Source organism: Ammospiza caudacuta, chromosome 3, assembly GCF_027887145.1.
Source record: "Ammospiza caudacuta isolate bAmmCau1 chromosome 3, bAmmCau1.pri, whole genome shotgun sequence".
Classification (NCBI taxonomy): domain Eukaryota; kingdom Metazoa; phylum Chordata; class Aves; order Passeriformes; family Passerellidae; genus Ammospiza; species Ammospiza caudacuta.
The window spans coordinates 45,563,620-45,581,979 of NC_080595.1; the positions used below are offsets into that span (position 1 = coordinate 45,563,620).

At 41.9% G+C, this 18,360-nt stretch overlaps 1 protein-coding gene across 2 annotated transcripts in view; it reads left to right on the top strand.

Annotated features, from left to right (window-relative positions):
* PGBD5 (piggyBac transposable element derived 5) overlaps positions 1 to 18,158 on the top strand; it is a 67,487-nt gene extending 49,329 nt beyond the window's left edge. The window contains exons 5-7 of one of the 2 annotated variants that reach the window (XM_058801784.1): positions 2,644 to 2,841; positions 8,695 to 8,800; positions 10,289 to 18,158. In XM_058801784.1, the coding sequence (XP_058657767.1) occupies positions 2,644 to 2,841; positions 8,695 to 8,800; positions 10,289 to 10,484 (500 nt within the window). In that variant the 3' untranslated portion in view covers positions 10,485 to 18,158. The remainder of the gene's footprint in view (positions 1 to 2,643; positions 2,842 to 8,694; positions 8,801 to 10,288) is intronic. The other variant, XM_058801785.1, reaches the window with a different exon arrangement.
* The last annotated feature ends 202 nt before the right edge of the window (positions 18,159 to 18,360 follow it).

Consider the following 18,360-nt stretch of genomic DNA (forward strand, 5'->3'; position numbering starts at 1 on the left):
ATTCATTCATAGTCACATCCCTTGTTCCCTCTCTAAGCATTAGAATTGTCCTTTATAGAGGACAAAACCTCCTAAAGCCCTGTGTTCCATGCTTCCCTTAAACATATGATCCCTGAAAGTCTCTTCTGCATGTTCTGAACCAGGAGGAGCAGCTGTCTCTGTTCTGCAGAAGGGCTGGTGTTGGCAGAGCTGCAAGAACTGCCAGCCTGGTTGGCCGTGGCATTCCCAACAAGGTTTGCAGGATCCTGCAGCTCCAGCACATAGACTAAAACAAATTCACCTCTGCTCCCCACAGCAGTCCTACCCTGGTTTCCCAGCTCTGACTTGACCCAGTGTTGCATGCAGAATAAGTGATTGCAGAATGTGTATTTTTGCCTGAATTAGCTCGAGCCTGATGGCCTTTGTGAACTGCATTAGTGAAGATGTGGTGAAATAGGCTTCAGCACAAGCTCTCTGGAGGCTGGAGACTCTGGGAATGAGTTTTGGGTGACTATACCACACTTCCTCTTCTTTGCTAAACTATCTTAGGTGTATTCATTTATATTGCACCTACAGTTTAAGAAGACCAGAGAACAAACTGCTTCCACTGACTCTTGTGTGTGCAGAAAACACCTGTTGTGATTCTGATTTAATTACAGACAAAAACTTCATTGAGCCAGATGGGTGTAATTTTTATTGCTTCTATTGCTATAGTAACTGGGTGATTTTAAAAACCTCTACAGTAGATTAAGGGTTTCATCCATGATGAGAGATGCTAGTAAATCTGCAGAAGTGCTGCACTTTTCTGGGCTGTACAGCAGGAAGGCTACACGATGTGTTCCTTAGAGAGAAAACGCTTCCCATTATTCTACAAGAGGAGTGGAACACCTGCTGGAAGTTTTCTGCAGGCTTACTGCTACAATACAAGGAAAAGCTACAACTAATTATTATGGGATCTCAAAGATGGCTGTTGCTATTTTGAAGTTTTAGCACAATAATGTAGTTACTAGCTTGGTTTTATTCCATTGCAGCCTCCTGGAAAAAGTATCACATTTCAATGAATAATAAACTCTGGACAGCTAAGGAAATTCTTTGCAGGTTTGTTTGTTATCAAAGCAGGAAGATCTTAATATTGGCTAGAATAAAGCTTTATAAATGTTTGCTATGTTAATGGCATAGTCTGCAGGTACATGACCTACACTGTTTGGGTACCTCTTAGCAACAGAAGAAATTTTTAAACAGAAAAATAAAAAATCAGCTTTCCACTGGAGGTGCGGTTCCCTCTATAATGATTGTAAGCCTGTTGTCATCAGGCTTTTCTCATTTTCTTTTATGGAAGGAACTTACAGATTTCCAGGGACTGATTAATTCATTAGAAATAACTGGTGGAGTGCAGGTTTTCTCACCTGAGAATGAAGTTTTCCCATTGCTGTGTTAGTTGACCTTCTCTTATGAGTGTCTTAAATTTCTGATGGAAGAGCTGTAGCTCTTTGTAGATCTGCCCTCAGCAACTGGACCAATGCATGAGTAGATGCAATTAATTTATTAGTATTCCTGTAGTGTCTGTGAGCTGTTGAGGGCATGTTCAGCATGCCAATCACTATAGGTGAGGACAAAGGCTGCACCTGCACTCAAGAGCTTAAGTGCTCCCAGAAAGACAGAGGCAGAAGAGCCACATAAATGGAAATCCAGGAACAGAGGTAACATGTTTATGGAAACATAAGAACAGAGGTAACATATTTAGGGGAAGCCAGACATGGCATTCTGACTTTGTATTTTCACTGTAAGGATATAATGCAAAATTCAGCAGAATGAAAAATTTGATCAAGCAGACTTAGCTGACAGATGAGCTTTAAACCACCACAAGATGTGCACAGATGTCACCTGCTTCCATGCCCACTGTTTTTTTCTACTCAAATGGGTTAACACAAAACTGAGGGAGACCATGGAAATTTCCATCCAAGATGTCTTTGAGTCAGGGAACAATTTGATCAAGAAGATCTGCTTCTCTTGGACTAACAGAAACAGGCTGTTACTATTTCACAGCCTAATGAAAAATTCAAGCATTGTTATTAATGTTGTTTTCAAACCTTGTTTGTGCCCGCCTGGCTGCATTGAGATGCATTTTGTTGTGTTAGATTTTATTCATTGCCTCTCACATATGAAAAAGCCAGGAAGCTGTGAGCAACAGACTGTGTCTCCTGCAAGAGCCTCTGATGTCTTTGCAGGACAAAATCAGCTCTTGCTTTAGTGCCCTAAAATCAGTTTTCACTGAAATTTCCATCTTCTCCATCCTTCTGGCATATGCATTTTTTTAAATCAACCATTGGTTTCCGTGGTTTCCAGCTGCTTAAGCAGGATTTCCTTAGCAAAGCAGATGATGCAGGTGTGAGGAGTATCGAGCTAAAAATCAAGATCGTGGCAGCACAGTGAAGCAGTAGATTATTGTGACTAAAAGCATCATAGGAGATCAGGCTTTCCGCACTTGTCTGTAGGACACAAATCTTTGGTATTACAGAAGAAAACCAATTGGCTGACATATATGTTGGACTAGAAGGTTGTCAGGGAAGTTCTTTAAGAGGTCTTTCAGGCTTGCTCTGCTCGTTTTGCTCTCTAGGTCCATGCAATGGCTTGCTAATAGGGAATGTGTTTGTTCACATGCAGAGATTTACTGCTGTGGGTTGCTGAGCACCAGGAAGAGTGACTGCACAGGCCTACCTCCATCCATGCTGAACAATTCTGCAACTCCACAGTCCAGAGGACAGTACAGAATAAGAATGAAGGGAAACATGTCATTGATTTGCTGGTACAATAAAGGGCACTTTCGTTTTCTGACCAACGCCTATTCCCCAGTTCAACAAGGTAAGCAATATTCCTATTCTCATCTCCAAAGTGCATATGCTTTATGTCACAAGCCAAAGTGAGTCACTGAGATTGATAATAACCCTGAACAAAGAGCTTGATTGTAACTGATCATACATCCTAGATAAACAGTAGCTGTAGTGATTGCTTCCCTTTTGTATCTTCATACAGCTGTTCTTTCTTTCCCATACAAAGGTTAAAAAGCCTACTGCTAATGCAGCATCCTTGCCTGAGCTGGTAGAGGCACTTTCCTTTCAGGTTTTAAGATTATGTCTTTGCTGATGGTCAGAGAAAGGAAGATGATTACTGCATATGACAATATTAGTTCCATTTGCAAAGCATCTTGTAGGATTGCTACAACAGAAAAATTAATAAATGTCATGATGTACTTTGAACTCCAAGCAGATCCTACAATTAATTTTTCTTATCTAGTAAAAACTTAGTCACAAACAAGTATCTTTTTTGCCAGAAGTAGATATGATTAAGGTTTCCTGCTGTATGTTAAACTGATTTTGGCAGTCGATGAAAAGAAACCAAAACAGATAATTTGGATAGTTAGAATTACAGAGAGCTTCTTACTACTGAAATATTTTCCTTTTTGAAAGTATAAGATGGTTTTAAGAACATTTGGAAACTTTGGTAAAATGCAATGACTAAAACTTACTGAAATGAGTTTTTCAATAAGAATGTTGTTTCACTTTCTTAGAATTTTTATAATTCAAATTTATGTATAACTGCCAGAGACAAATGAGTAAAACATAAACATTTAAATACAAAGCCACCAATTCAAAGGCATCTTCTGCACTAATTTTCTGAATCCTAAGCAACTCTCACATGTATTTACAGATTACAGAAGCAAAACTAAGGCCTGGAATTACTATATGGTAAGCTGAAAAAGCTGACTTAGTGTGTTGTTCAGTGCTTTGCCAGAAGGCTCTTTGCCTAAGCAAAGTAATGAACTGATCCTGAGGAATTGTGCTGGGCATCTCAGCAGAGTGAGGACTTGGTGATTCAGATGGACTGATATCTGAGCACAAATGCTGGAAATATTTAGGAGAAGGAAGTGTGACACTTGAACACCCTGCTGAAGCCAGTCTCTGGAGTAATGTAGCTCCACATGAGTGGCTTTCACCATCAGGATTTCTGCTGTTTCCCTGGTGGATTTTGCTGGATTTAGATCATTCGGCAGCACTAACTGGACAAGACTTATTGCTACAAACTACTTACTTGTTTTTTATAGACTAGCATGGAGCATTTGATTATAATTCATAAATATTAGGAAAATACTCTGTTTGTAAACATCAGTGTTAATTGCCCTGTTAAAAAGAGGAGCAAAAGCAGACTGTGCTGGCAGCATCCTTTAAAAGCAGGACATGGAGGTGTGAGCTGTTGTGCTTGTGATTGAACTTGGGTCTGTTTTGGCATAAAGGGGATTGTTGGTGATGTTTGAGGTATTTATGATTACAACCTTTGTGTGAGATGGACAAGGCTTTCCCAACTCACTGCTCACCAAATTCTGTCTGGGACAGTTGACATAGTTCACTGTGAATCAGAGCAGAAAACAGAGCCTGGCTTTTTAAAGTGTGATGCTGGGCAAAGAGTCTCTAGCAGGGACATGGGAACAGATGGAAGCTCGGTGGGAAGGCAAGAGACCAGATTGCTTGCCTCTGATTTGGCATCACTAAAGTCAGTGCAGCAAAGAGAATTTAAACCAACTCAAAGAGAAGCTGGACTACCAGTCTCTCTAAGGTATGTATATATAGAGGAGGAGGAGAAATCTGTGCTGCTTGAGGCAGGCCTGTAGCACAGACGTGCTCAGCCCATGTTTCATGTTAGAGGAGGTAGTTAAACAGGGTTAAAAGCCACGTGGCCTAGTTGAACAGAGACTGGTGCCAGTGGGATTGTCTGGTGATGCACAGTGCATTTGCACTTGGCTGAGTGTAAATGTGCGTGGGCTGGAGGAGGCCATGAAGAGAAAACCTTAGAAACAGTAGGCAAGAGATGGTGGACAGAACACTTAGGATGAGGAAAGAGGTGGACATAGCTAATAATTAACTATTTATTGCAATTTTAAAAAAAGTCAAGAAGGTAAATCTTGCCTGTACTTGGAGTGCAAATCCCACCCAAGCCAGAGGCACCAGGAGGGCAGTACACTTGTCAGAGCAGATCTATGAATACTATTCTTAGATGAAGCAGGTTATTTATAATGGATGTTTTAAACCAGCATGTCACAATACATCATCTCAGATACTCAAGGATGGATCTAATTCCTTTGGTCTTGCAAACATATCCTGCTTACTCTGCTATCAAGTATGTGGTTTCTGCCTAGAACAAAATCCAGTCAGATTTTTAATTGCTCTTAAGCTTTAAATTTCCTTGGGCTTGTATTACAGAAGAAGTGAGAATTCAAAAGAGATAGGGACCCTCAGAGATTAAAAAGTTAACTTACTCTAAAGCAGGTCATCTGTGTCCTGGTTGAAATCTCCCCACCTGTTGGATAAGGCTGCATTTTGGTTTTTCACTCTAGATCTGATGCCCACTTCCTCAGCATCTCCATTATTGTGTTCTAGAGATAATTGCAATCTTTTCTACCTTGCATATGTAGCAGGATGGAGCAGGCAGCACCCTCACATGCTGCCCAGTAGGATGCCCAGAATTACATCTTCAGCAAAAAACTGTTGAACCCAAGATCTTTTTAAGTAGCTTCTTTCTGAGAATAACTTCCACAGCTGCTCTTCACCAACTAGCCCTACTTAAAAGCTAAACAGTCAATAACTAAGCATAGAAAACAGAGCTTGGGCCACATGTGCAAGGAATAAAGAGCTGCAGATGGCATCTCAAAAGTGACTTGTGAGAAGATGGGAGATGTTGTGGAGCAATCACACTTGTATGAAGCAGTTGTTTGACTCTCTGTGTGGTACTTACTCCAGGAGAAGCTGGAGTGACAGGTGACTGGTGACAGTCCAGTTTCCTGAAAAAATCAGCTTCTGAGATTGGCCCAGAATTGGAAAATCTGGGGAAAGAAGTATGGTGTTAAAAAGCATGTTTCCTTTCCTTATCCAAAGAATGGATAAGCTTAGAGTTTCAATTTACCTTTTCCATGTCTCCTTTGTGAGACTAGGAGGTTGTGTCCAAGTATGGTGAGATTAGGGATGGGGCTGGAGGACCCCATTGGGAAGACCTCAATCATGGGACCTTGTCCAACGCTGAATGTTGGCAATTCTGATAAAGAGCTGTAAGAAATCAAAGTCCTGATAAAAATCCAGATAGCACTTGGATCAATAAATGCCCCTTGTTCTATACTGTTATGAAATCTCAGGGTTTGACAAGATGGGTGCAAGTGCTGGTATTAGTGGGACTCCCATTTTCAAAAATGCATTACTCTAGATAGGCTTAGGATCCGTGTTTTCAGGAAACAAACATATGTAAACCTTTGTTTTTTGGCTTGTTTCATTTGAGGTAGTATTTCTCAAGCCTTGCTTCACAAGCGTAAAGCTTAGAAATTGAAATTAAAAAGAAAAAAGGTTAAAAGAACACCAAAGCCAAAAGGTGATGCCTTTCTGTGGTAACAGGATGGAGGCCGGCAGTCAGCACCCTTTCCAGCATGGAAGCAAAGGCAGGCTGTGGCTGCAGTGCAGGTGGTGTGTTCCCTGGAGTGCTGCCAGGGATGGGAACACAGCAGTGCTGGGGGAGGACCAGGAGGGGAAATGGCTCATCCATCGGATGTGCCGATGAGTCAGCTCAGGGCCACGTGCCACAGAGACCTGCAGCTAGGAATGACCCAGCTCTGGCAGTTGTCTTCCCTGGGAAGGTGGGCTATGGCTGTGAAACAAGCCTAGGAAAGGTAAAAATAGTATGCCTATACAGCTATTTATATTCTTAAAACAGGGGAATGTTATGCGGAATATAATAGAAAGTGATAAGGGAGTATATGGTTCTGCCACTGCAATGCATTCCTTTAAAGATTATGAATACAAAGCAAATTGCAAAGGAAATACAAATTCTCCAAAGGAAGAGAAAGGGAAGAAAGAGAAGAGAGCAAGAGGAGAAAGAAGGTGATTTTTTTTTAAACACTTGTACTGGGAACATACTTACCCTTCCCTGACTTGCCCTGATGAGATGACAAGTGATTTTGCAGCACTAATGCAGCAGGCTGGTGGTGTATCAGTTCTTTTTACCTCATGCTGGCCAGATATGTGTAGGACTCATTAAAAGAATCAAAACCACACTATAATAATTACATGAATGTAATGAAGAAATTTCTTTGTTTGATTGGTTTTCCCCCCCCACACCTTGGGCTACATTTACACCCAGCCTGAGGAGGCAGAGGTGAAAGGAGAGCGTATTGAGCAATTCAGAGGTAATATAATTTTGGACTCTTGAAAAATCAGACTTTAAACACCCCAAATAAATTTCTGCATGGCTCAGCTGTAGCATGACATTTAGTATGTCGCATACTAGCTCCAAAATAGAGTCTGCCAGCTAGGACAGCACAGGGGGCTTGACAGAGATAATGGATGGAATGAGACTTCCAGCTGGAGGAATGAAATGGTGAAGTCTGTAATCAAAACGTGAGTAGCATTTAAGGGCTGATTGGAAAAGAGTTGGGAGAAGGAAAGTGAAGAAATTGTCTGGAAAGACTGAGAAATGAGAAAGCCAAGGATTGTACCTGTCCTGAAATGATGCTGAGAAAGGATGCAACCAGCCCTGTGCTTCTCTAGACCTGGACAAAAGAGTGTTGTACCTGAGAGAAGGGAGCCTCACTGAGCAGTGTGCCATAGCCATGGAGTAAGTGGTGCTCCACACCCTGGAGAGCCCACGATTGAAACCTGTGGGGGCATAACATCAAAAGTTAGGGAACATGCTCCAAGTTTGTTTTACCCACCCTTCCTTCCTACAGGGAGCTTTCTCCAGGAGCAATACACCAGAAAAGAGTTAGGGGAGTTTCTTAGGAAGGCATTGGACTTACAAATATTGCAGGAGTGTTGGATAAGGCCAGGTCAAAGATAGACTCGATTTCTGGAGTAACCTGCTCTAGCACCTGCCTGTGCAAAAAGTGGTTGGTAGAAGGCTGCAGGGTGATGCCTGTTGACTTTCCACGGATTTCTGGAGTAGGCAGGATGGCCATCCCCTATGATGAGCTGAATTACCAAGCCAGCTATGGAGACAGGACAGGAAACAGCACTTGCAGGCAGAGAAATGTGTGCTCAGCTCCAGTGAGCAACCTATGGGTACTTCTGAGCTCTGGCTCCCCACAGCTGGAACGAGGCTGCTTTTCATTTCTGAGACCACAATCACCCGCCAGCCTCACTTCTCTCTTCCTGAGTTCAGCCAGTTGGCCACTTCTCACTGTATTTTCTTCTCTGTGTCAATTGGCACCCAGGGAAGAGAAGCTCCCCTGTTGGCCCCCATGGGTGGAGATAAGCAAAGGATTTAATTTCAAGGGACTAATTTGGGACCTCCAGAATTCAAAGCATGTAACAGCAAGTTACTGCTCTAGAGGTGACCACAACTTCTTGTAACCCAAAAAAGGAGAGATTAACACTGTCTATAGGGGGCTGCTGTGGGACTACAGGAATGTGTGAGTTCCTTTGAATATATGCTAAAGATGTTTGTGTCTAACACCTTTTCATTTCCAACTAAAAATGATCCCTCTTCTTCTACTTCCACTTGTTCAATGTACTAGCTGTGGGAAAAGAAATCAAATTAGCATCTCTGTTACAGATAATTTTCCAGCTTTAGGGGGAAAACTGTCAATAATGTTTATTTTATAAGCCATATATAGAAAACATATTTTTCAGTAGCTAGAATTATGATGTCAGTTTAAAACTGTTATGTTTCTAATTGATGCAGGAGTTATAATTAAGAGAAAAAGCGGAGAAATTCCATGCCCACTGGCAGTTGAAGCCTTTGCTGCTCACCTTAGCTATATCTGCAAATATGATGATAAATACAGCAAGTAAGTAAGAAGATGTGCATGTTTGTGTGTACCTCTTTCACACCTTCTCTGTTGCTGCAAGGTTTGAGTTGTTCATGTTGAGCTGCATGTGAGGGCCCAATGCTGCTTTCACTGATTCTCTGACAGAACTTCTGTTTAAATCAAAGATCAGATACTGGCTCTGCACAAAGCAGGAACTACATTGCTGGTCTTGGTTTGGCTCTGTCTACCCATCCATCAGACAAAAAAAAAGAAATTTTGAGACACAGATCCTTTGCAACTTATAAATGAGCATCTTATAAATGACCTTTAATAAGTGATGGGAGGATGAGCCAACAGACTGATAGAGAATTCAACCAGGGTCTACCAGCCCCACACGTCTCTCGGGCTAGCTCAGCTCTCCACCTCTAGCAGTAGCTGCTGTTTAGTTTATAATCTGTCCTGGTGATATTTGCATCACCTGGAGCCAGAAGGAAAAAGACATTCAGTTCTGCATGTAAAGCTGATCTACACAAAGAGAGACAGAATGTAGAACTTTTGGCTCCTGAATTCCAGTTGGTGTCCTCAGTGTTAGCTCTTAATGTAGCAGGGAGGAACAGCAGGGAGTAAGAATAGCAGTAGTGAAGCTTGGCTGTGGGAATAGCAATGAGGTACAGAAGATTTCAAGAACTAGAAATTGAGAAAAGAGAAAAAGCACAGATTTTCCAAGCCAGCTCTGGGCAAGACAGCAAGAATTCAGTAGAATATATTAAAGAGGAGAGGAGATGGTTGCTGGAGGATGATGTTGGGATCTGGTCTGAGGAAATCAATGTGGAAAAAAGCTGGGGTAGTAGATTTAAATGGTTACTAAAAAAATGAAAGTAGGAAAATGGGAGAATGGGAAATCTTATGACTGAAGAGAGAATATTCTGGCAGTCCTAGAATTAGTCAGAACCTAAATATAAAGATGTCAGTCCTTTCTAGTTCTGCCTTGTGGTCCACCTACCAGCAGTGTACGCTCTCGCTCTGCCCCCACATCCTCCCACCTACTGTTGACAGCAGCAGCAGCAATCATCCTTTGCTCACAATAAACCTGAGGAGAAGCATCAGCAAGCTTCCCAAGACTGTAATGTAATGTGACTGAGGCTTTTTTTTTAGTTACAAATTCAAGGGATTTAGACCTACATCTCCTATCACAAGGATATTTGTCATGGGTGAGCTCAAGGAATATTTATCAGTACTCTTATTTACATGGAGTGATACAGAGGTGAGATTATTGCTGAAGTTTGCTTCTGAGAGCAAGGAGGTCTGCTCTTTTACATACTACCAGAAATGTCCAAAATTGTGCAAATTTGCTGTTAATGTCTGTCAAATACGTTGTACAAAATTTCTTTAAATAATACTTAAACCAGGTGTTAAGTCCCATGTCTGCTTCTCCTTTGGGACTGCAGGATCTTTGGGGTGATTTCTTGCATCCCAGCCGCAATTGTTTGGCTGAACAATGTTTTCCCCTCTTTTCTTGGCTTTTAGGTATTTCATTTCCCACAAACCAAACAAGACCTGGCAACAAGTGTTCTGGTTTGCCATCAGCATCGCTATAAATAATGCCTACATCCTCTACAAAATGTCAGAGGCCTACCATGTGACAAGGTACAGCCGTGCACAGTTTGGTGAAAGACTTGTAAAGGAGCTTCTGGGCTTGGAGGACACCTCACCCACCCATTGATGCTTTGCTTTGGTGGCGTAGGCAGGGGCTGGAGGGAAAGCAGAAGATACCACACCTGGAGCAGCAAAGCAAGGAACTTGTGACACCACCAGTGCTGTCATCCAAAAATGCCAAGTGATGCCACTAGAGAGGTGCAGACTTTGTTCCTAGTATCAGCTGGATGTAAACATCTCATGCAGAAAGTGCCACTGGAAAAGCTGACACAAAATTGCATATGTGAATGCCCTGTGGGAATCTGTACACCGAAAACAGACTTCAATTAGCCGTCATCTCAATGCTATTTGTTGAACAGGGTCATCTTGTAAAGTTCCTCTTGGGCCAAGAGCTTGTCAGAAGCTGGCACAGCTCAGCAGTCCTAGATGGGCCTTACAGGAAACTCTGCACCTTCCTGGGAGTTGCTAAATCCTGGGACAAGCCCGTGCGGCTGCCCCGTGGGCTGTGGCTGAGCGCGGCTGCCGTCCCATCGCTGCTGCTGTCCTCCGCTGGGACAGGCGGAGCAGGGACACTGCAGCAGGCTCTGCACAAACACCACCTTCACAGGCAGGCAGCCAGGAACTGAGGACCAGTCATGATTTCTTCTTTCTGTGGTTTTTTTTTTTCCCTTTGTTTTTATTAATGTAACATAATGACAATTTGATCCCAGTTAGAACACAGGAAAAGTAGGAGAAACTAAGTACATTAGTGAATTTAAAATGACAAATACATTACAGTGATTTTCTTTTTTCACCATGATGAAACATTTTTTTACACAAACAGTGATTAACACTGTACGTATTAATTACTGTTAATTACTGTAATTAACAGTGAGTAAACCAGTAAGTAATACTGCCTCACATCTTAACTGCCACGGTCAGTGTACAGGTGAGAAATCAAAATATACCAACTAGATTTTTTCTTGATTTCAACTGTATCTTAAATGTTGCTTAAAAAGCTAATGTAATGGACTGTTAAAGTTTTAAGAACAATAATTTCTTGCTTTTTCTTTGGTAACTGTCAAGACCTTTTTGGTCCACTTTAGAATTTTGTTTGGTGCACAGTTGGCAGGAAAAAAAGTCACTAATAGCCAATGTTTTCCCATTATCACTGTGGGGTGTTCTGTAGGAATTCCTTTTGGTAGAGTTCAGGGCTTGGCACAGTAGTTGTAATTAAGCAGATTACATGTTTAGCAAAATAACGTAGCATTGTGTCTTAGAAAAGGAAAGAAGTCCAGTTGCAACCAACCTTAAACCTTGCTAAAATAGAGCAAGCCCAAAGAGTTCTTGTGTTCCTAGTGACACTGTAGAAGACAAGCATCATCGTGAGCTGATGGTCAAGGCCATGTTGGTGCTCGTGGAATCTGAAAGCCACTGGAGTTTCAGAAATAAATGCTGAGAGAGAGGTATGATTGAAACGAGGGAATCAATACTGAGGGGAACTACTACCCTGCCCTCTACACTTTATTGATTTCAATCCACAACTCAATCATCAAAAACCTCTGTATTCTGAAGGTTAGCAGTGATGGGCACAAACAGAATTGCATTAACTTACAGGGCAGAAACCACGTTGATTAGAGGACTCAAGCCTGAAAGTTTTACTCCCAAAGAATGACTTGAGTTGATTCAAGAGGAATGGAGTGAATGATTGATTCATCAGTGTAAATCTTAGCAGGTTACATGCATCTATCTGACCAGAGGCAGTAGAGGGTAACCAACATAAATTTGCAAACTCCTCATATTTCATCATTCTATGACATGCAAATGCATAGCATGTAAATAATAAGAGAGGAAGAATCCAGCAGGGGTTAGTAAATGAATGACTAGCCCATGGAGTATCCTTGCACTGACACCTTTCTGTTTCTACCAAAGTCTTACTGTTTGGCATAGACCTAGAGGCAGATCTCACCCGGTTGCAAGGAGAGAAGGGTCTGGCCATGGCTGACTCCATGGTGGTTCTGGACAGCCTGGAGCCTGTCCCACACATCCTGCTCTGCCTGCCAGCTGCACAATGAACAGCAGCAAGATTCCTAAGCATCCTTTTCACTGCTCAGTCCACAAGATCTCCACCTGGAAACATGGGAGAAAGGACAAAACTGTGCACTGAGGCCTCCTAACCACAAAAGAAGGAGGTGGGTTTGTACCACTCTAGCCCTTGACAATGCCAAGCTGCACAGGAACTCAAGGATGAGTTCAGAATTTCTTGACCCTGCAGAGAACTGAGCCCACCCCTCTTCAGACTGTGTTTGATAGCTGGTTCTTGTCAGTCTTGTAAGTATTCAAAGGGAGACAGCAGCTAGCCTGAAGCATGAAAAATAAATGTTCAGCAATATAAACCTATATTTTTCTTTTTTTTTCAGGAAATTTCACAGAGTGTTCTTATTGCTCCCTGCTTCAGACAGTGCCAGCCTATATTGGATCAGGAAGTGTAGCTACTAGCTCATTATATCCCATAAATTTATATGGTAGTTGAAACTGGGGCAGTAAGGAAAAGTATGGCTGGAACTTTACTGATGGGATGGCTTAAATGAAGAGTTTGGCTTCCTTACACTCCCATGCCATGCTGGGCTATGTGCAGGATACCCATGCCCCCAGCAGACATGGGATGGTTTCCAAGACCACCTTGGAGCCACTTGGCATTTCTGAGGAGTAGGCAGACCACTCTCCAGCTACGCTGTAAGCCCCTGGGATAAATCTGGAGCCCTTGGCCAATTGTTACATAACTGTGTATGCTTAAAGGCCTGGATCTAGGCCATCCCATACAGAAAATGCCTCTTCTTTTTTTGGATGGCTGTAGGCCTTGAAATATTTAATTTTTCACCAATGTATGAAGTTAATTATGCGGATTACTTGAGCTCAAATCATGAGATCCAACCTTTTTGCCTCAGGGACTGGGTCCTGAGTAGTTTTCCCTAGAATTGGTGTTGACGGGGGATTACACAGTGGCTATTACAGGGAAGATGCTTTGGTCTCCTTTGTAAAGGAGAAAAATGAAAACAAAATTATAGCTTTGCAATGAATTTCATTTTCTTAGCCTTAAACATCCCTCATCATTTGGAACTGTTGTTCTTATCATGCACAAACATTCCATAAGTAAGCAAAAATATTTATATATATTTGTATGTATAAAATATCTGAATTTTGGCTCTTGAAGCCAACAAGCAAAAGCCACCAAAGTGTAGTCTATATCTACAGATGACTCTTCCCCCTCATCTTCTCCTTTTATTGACTGGAAGTGGACAGGGTTGGGGAAAATGAAGATTTATCCTTGTTGAAGAAGCATCTTGCACTTTTTCTGTTACTACAACCAAGGCAAAGTAATTAAGGAAGATATAGAATAATTTTTTAAAGGCTAAAGTTTGTCAACTGCAGCTCAGCCTGTGCAGGATTATTTCCTTTACTGCAAACTGGCTTACTCAGATTTGGTTCCCCACCTGCTTGTAACATTAAAGCCTCTCCCTAATTAAAGGGGGGGAAAAAGTCTCAAAGTAGTGCAAGGATGCTCGTTATAGTGTGTGTGTGTGTGTGTCTAATTGTGCAATAGCTTGTGAAGTTATAGTTTGGTTTGTTTGTAGCCTTAAGACAATCTGGGTAAGAGATCTGAGAACTTAGCAGTAGGTAAAATGCAGTCGAAATGCCAACTAAGTCACAGAGGAATGTCTCTAAACTTTTTCAGGAAAAAAAAAAAAGAAGTTCAACACTGAAGTAGTGAAGGGAGCACAGCATAGCTCCTTTCTCTCCTGCTTAATTGAATTTTCACTGACATTCTAAAAACTGATACTTACTTGTTTAGAACTGTACTTCTAAGAACCGATAATTACTTGTTCATGGTATGCAAACTTTATTTCAAAGAACCGAGACCATCAGTAGGACATACCAACCACCTTCTATGCACACTACTTTCAGGAAATGTCTGTCATGCCACGATCCATTCTTGGAAAACATTTCTTTTCCCAGTGTGTAATGCCACACTTGACAGAGCTTAGAAGCCACTCGGAAGTGGTTTCCACTGTTGTCTCTGTTGAAAAATGCTTCAAGGGCTTGCAGGAATTCTGCCACTTTTTACTTCAGTCCATCTGTACACTTGACAATAGGGCACAATTTAAAGAAATCTCATCTCCATTTTCTGTTTCTAGTCTCTATCCCCAACCTTTCTATATACAAATAGTCTAGGAATCATAATTTATAGAAGTACAACTTTTTTTTCTTCAGGTAATTTCTAGAGAAAATTGAATTTAGCAACTCAAAAACAGCATTCCTGTTCTTTACCTCCAGATATATTTCTGTGGCCTTTTTTTCCCCCCAAAGATGTTACTTTCTTTCTAACAGTTATTTAGAAATCTGTCTTGAGTTAGTGAGTAGTGAAAGAAACCTCCAGTATCTCATTCTTCCATTCCTTAGTCCCCTTGTGGCAGTGCTGATTCCACTGACAAGGGGGGACTGGGGGATTATGCTGCTCTGATAATTCTGTGCATCTCTGGTACTTTCCAAGCAAGGATTGCAAAGTGTTGTAACAACCTCAGCACTCATGAGACATCATTAGCTTATCACAGCTTTTCCTTTCCTACCAGACACCAAGGCACAGCACAGATAAGGGGGGTGATGAAACTGCAAAGTGGAGTTTGCTCTCCTGCTAATTAATACCATGTTCTATGTTTTCAATGACTTGGTTCTTGTTCAAAAGCACTTTTCCTAACTAGAAATGAAAGTATGCCAAATATAATTTCCCCCTAAGTAAGGGCTGTGGCACTTAGCACAGGTTCCTTCATACAGGCTAGCATGAGTTAAAACCAAATTGCACTAAAGGTAAGAGACAGTTTGATAAAATGTAGGAGCCCAACAAGCCTAGAGGAACTTAGATATATGGAAAATCTGAAGCCCTGCAATAGCCCAGTAATCAATGTGAAATTCAGACAAATAATTACTGAGTTAAGAAAAGTCACTGAGGCTTAGATGGAATATGAAGTCTTCCATCCACCTCTGTAATGGAGTTTGCCATGGCACTTCCTTTGTGCTCGGACTGATGTAAGATTGGCTGTTTGTAAAACAAGCTCATCTCAGTCTGACTGAGGAAAACATTGAAGTGTCGAAGGCCTGTTCACAGTTTCACAAGGGCAAGGAACTCTAAACCCAAAACAGGTATATATTTGGCCTGCTGTTAACTAGGATACTTGCACCAGCACATCACATCATCTACTCATAAGCAAGCCTGTCATCAGTGCTACTTGATACATATTCATTCTTGTCACAACTCTTCCTAAACTTACCTTTGTAAGCATCAGAAGCATCATGAACTGGTAGCACCTTCATATCATCACCTCACTGCTGGGAAACAGTTGAGAACAGCTGTGCTTTGTAAAAAGGATTTCTTCCTCTTCTTCTGAGTGACAGCTTTGCCTCTCTGCAAATCTAGCCCTGGAGAAGCTTCCTGCTGCACACTTTCCTTTGCTTCCCTCATTCCTTGCACTTCGAACATATCCAAAGCATCCTGCAGGTTCTTGGTCAGTCTGGAAGGGTTGAAAGCACAAAGCTGGCCCTTCAGTTTACTTCTGTAATGTTGCTCTGCTGGTCCTTTCTGCTGTTTTGCAGATCTCAGATGAAACAGGGTATTGTTTCTGCAGGCTGTTCTGATTGCAATCACTGTGAAGGTGTTGTCTGCTTTCCCCATTAGTGCTGTCCTAGCAGGTCTGGATGGACCCCAAAGAGGTTTCAGCAGCACCACACCCACTGCTCCAGCTGGCATGTCTGTAATAGTCCTCAGCTCTGTGTTGCTGTCATAGAGAGACCTTTGACAGGGTCTGGGGATTTTCTTTGTGTTTTGCTTTGTTTTTGAAGCCCTTTCACTCTGATGGGTTCGGTGAACAGCTGTTAGGTATCACTAAAAGGCCTTAAGTGATAAATCCCTTTTGTATCACTCTTTTGAAGTAATAATTGCTTGTATTGGATGTCAGAGTGGTCCACATGATGTGCAGTGTGAAAACTAGACCCAGGAGAGCATCATTTGCTGTACCTGAACAGCCTTGGATGCCTGGGGGCCCTGGGTGAGGAACCCGGAGGGAGAGGACTGTCGTGCTGTGCTGCATGACCATGACGGGCAGGACCTGACGGGGGAAAAAAGCCGGGGAGACACAAGATCACAGTTTGCAATCCAAGCTCCTTGGACAAGCAGACTTCATAGTCAAGTTGCTCTCAGAAGGTTTTCTAGGAAAGGGAAAATTCCAGGCCTATGCAGTTTGCTGCCAGCCCTTGCAACTCTGTTTCTAAAATAAACACTCTGGCAAATGCTTTCACACTTCAAGTATTTACAGTGTGCTCTGGCCTTCAGAGAATTTTGACCTGTTTCCACTAGTTCCCCTCAATAAGCCTGGAAGTTTAAAAGCAAAGCACAGCACACTAGGTTCAGCTGTCCAGAACCCCAACCCACTTGTGTCAAAGTAACTTTGTGGTCTTGTTCTCAAATAATCTGTGTCAAGGCATTTGCAAAACACGACTGCTGAACAATTTGCATGTCTCTGTGAAACATAGTTGCTCATTTGATGGAAAACAGTTCGCAGGTCTCTCTGACTTATTTTGCCACCTGGATTTTTCTTCTAGATATAAACCAAATATTTGCCTGGCATTTCAGTACTGAAATAAAAAAAATAGTTTGATCCCATGGTCTGGGGTTGGTATCAGAGATAACAAAACTCAGGTTTATGCCAGCGATTATTCTGGTCCTGTGAAGGTGTGGCTAATCAGCATTGAAGGGATGTAGACACAGACACAGGGAGGAGTTCAACAGTGGGTTTGAGAAGGCAGAAGAAAATTCAGAGGATGGGCACATGTAGAGAGAGGAGCCACGTGATCCCTTCTAACTCTCATCATTCCAGCATGTATACCCCCCTCTCCTGCTGCCTTTGAATTAAAGAAAAGGCTGATGTTTAACATAACCAGTCTGCACAGCTTATTGAGTGACACAAACCCTGCTTTGGCTACATCCCTGCCTCACTCCATGCCTTTCCTTAGGCTATACGTGTTCCGTAGTCGTCAGCCTTGGAGTCACAGCACTGCTGCATGTCAGCACAGCATGGAAGCTACAGACTGTGGAAGCACCACACTAGAAACAGGAACAATGGGGATTCTGGAGAAGGAGTCTCCCCATTGACATTTTGTTTTCATTTATTTTTCAATGTGTGCAACTTACATTCCATCAAATGCAGTGACAGTTCCACTTGTGAAGATGGGCCTTAGCAGGCTGAGTGCTTTCGAGACCACTGGGCTGTGCTCACACCATCAGCAGCTGCGGTTCTGTTGCAAATTCCATATTCTTTATAATTCTGAAGATTTCTGTTGAAAGCATAAATTACAGAGGTAAAATACACACTGCAAATTTTTTTTTTTTCTTTTTAAAAATCTTCTCAGACCAATTTTATAACAGCCAAGTCTTTCAGGAAATGCAGGTGTGTGACCTCTTCACAGTAAGAGACACACAGCTGTGTTTCTGCATGGGACAGGGAACTACTTTTGTGACACCAGTTTTGTTCTACACAAAGGCATGCTTGCAATAAATTTTTACAAATTTTGTACACCATAAGCTGAATTCCGAGTTCCAAAAATGTGAAGTGTGGCAACAATAACAAAATTGATTTATAGTATCACTCTGATATCTTGTCATGTGATTTTATTTCTTCAACAAAGTTTGTTTACAATCAACAACTTTGAAATACAGTCAGATATATTACCCGTTGCTTTTCCTGTCTTGTTCTTTTCTGAAATATGTGGGGAAGATGTTTGGTCATGCTCTGGGTGCCTAAGTGAAAGGATGTAGAGAATATCCTGCAAGATAAGTTACAGGTTCACACTCTAAGACCATCAGAAACATAAACCTCCCATCTCTGTCCAGCCACTGGGGACAAAGGCATTTT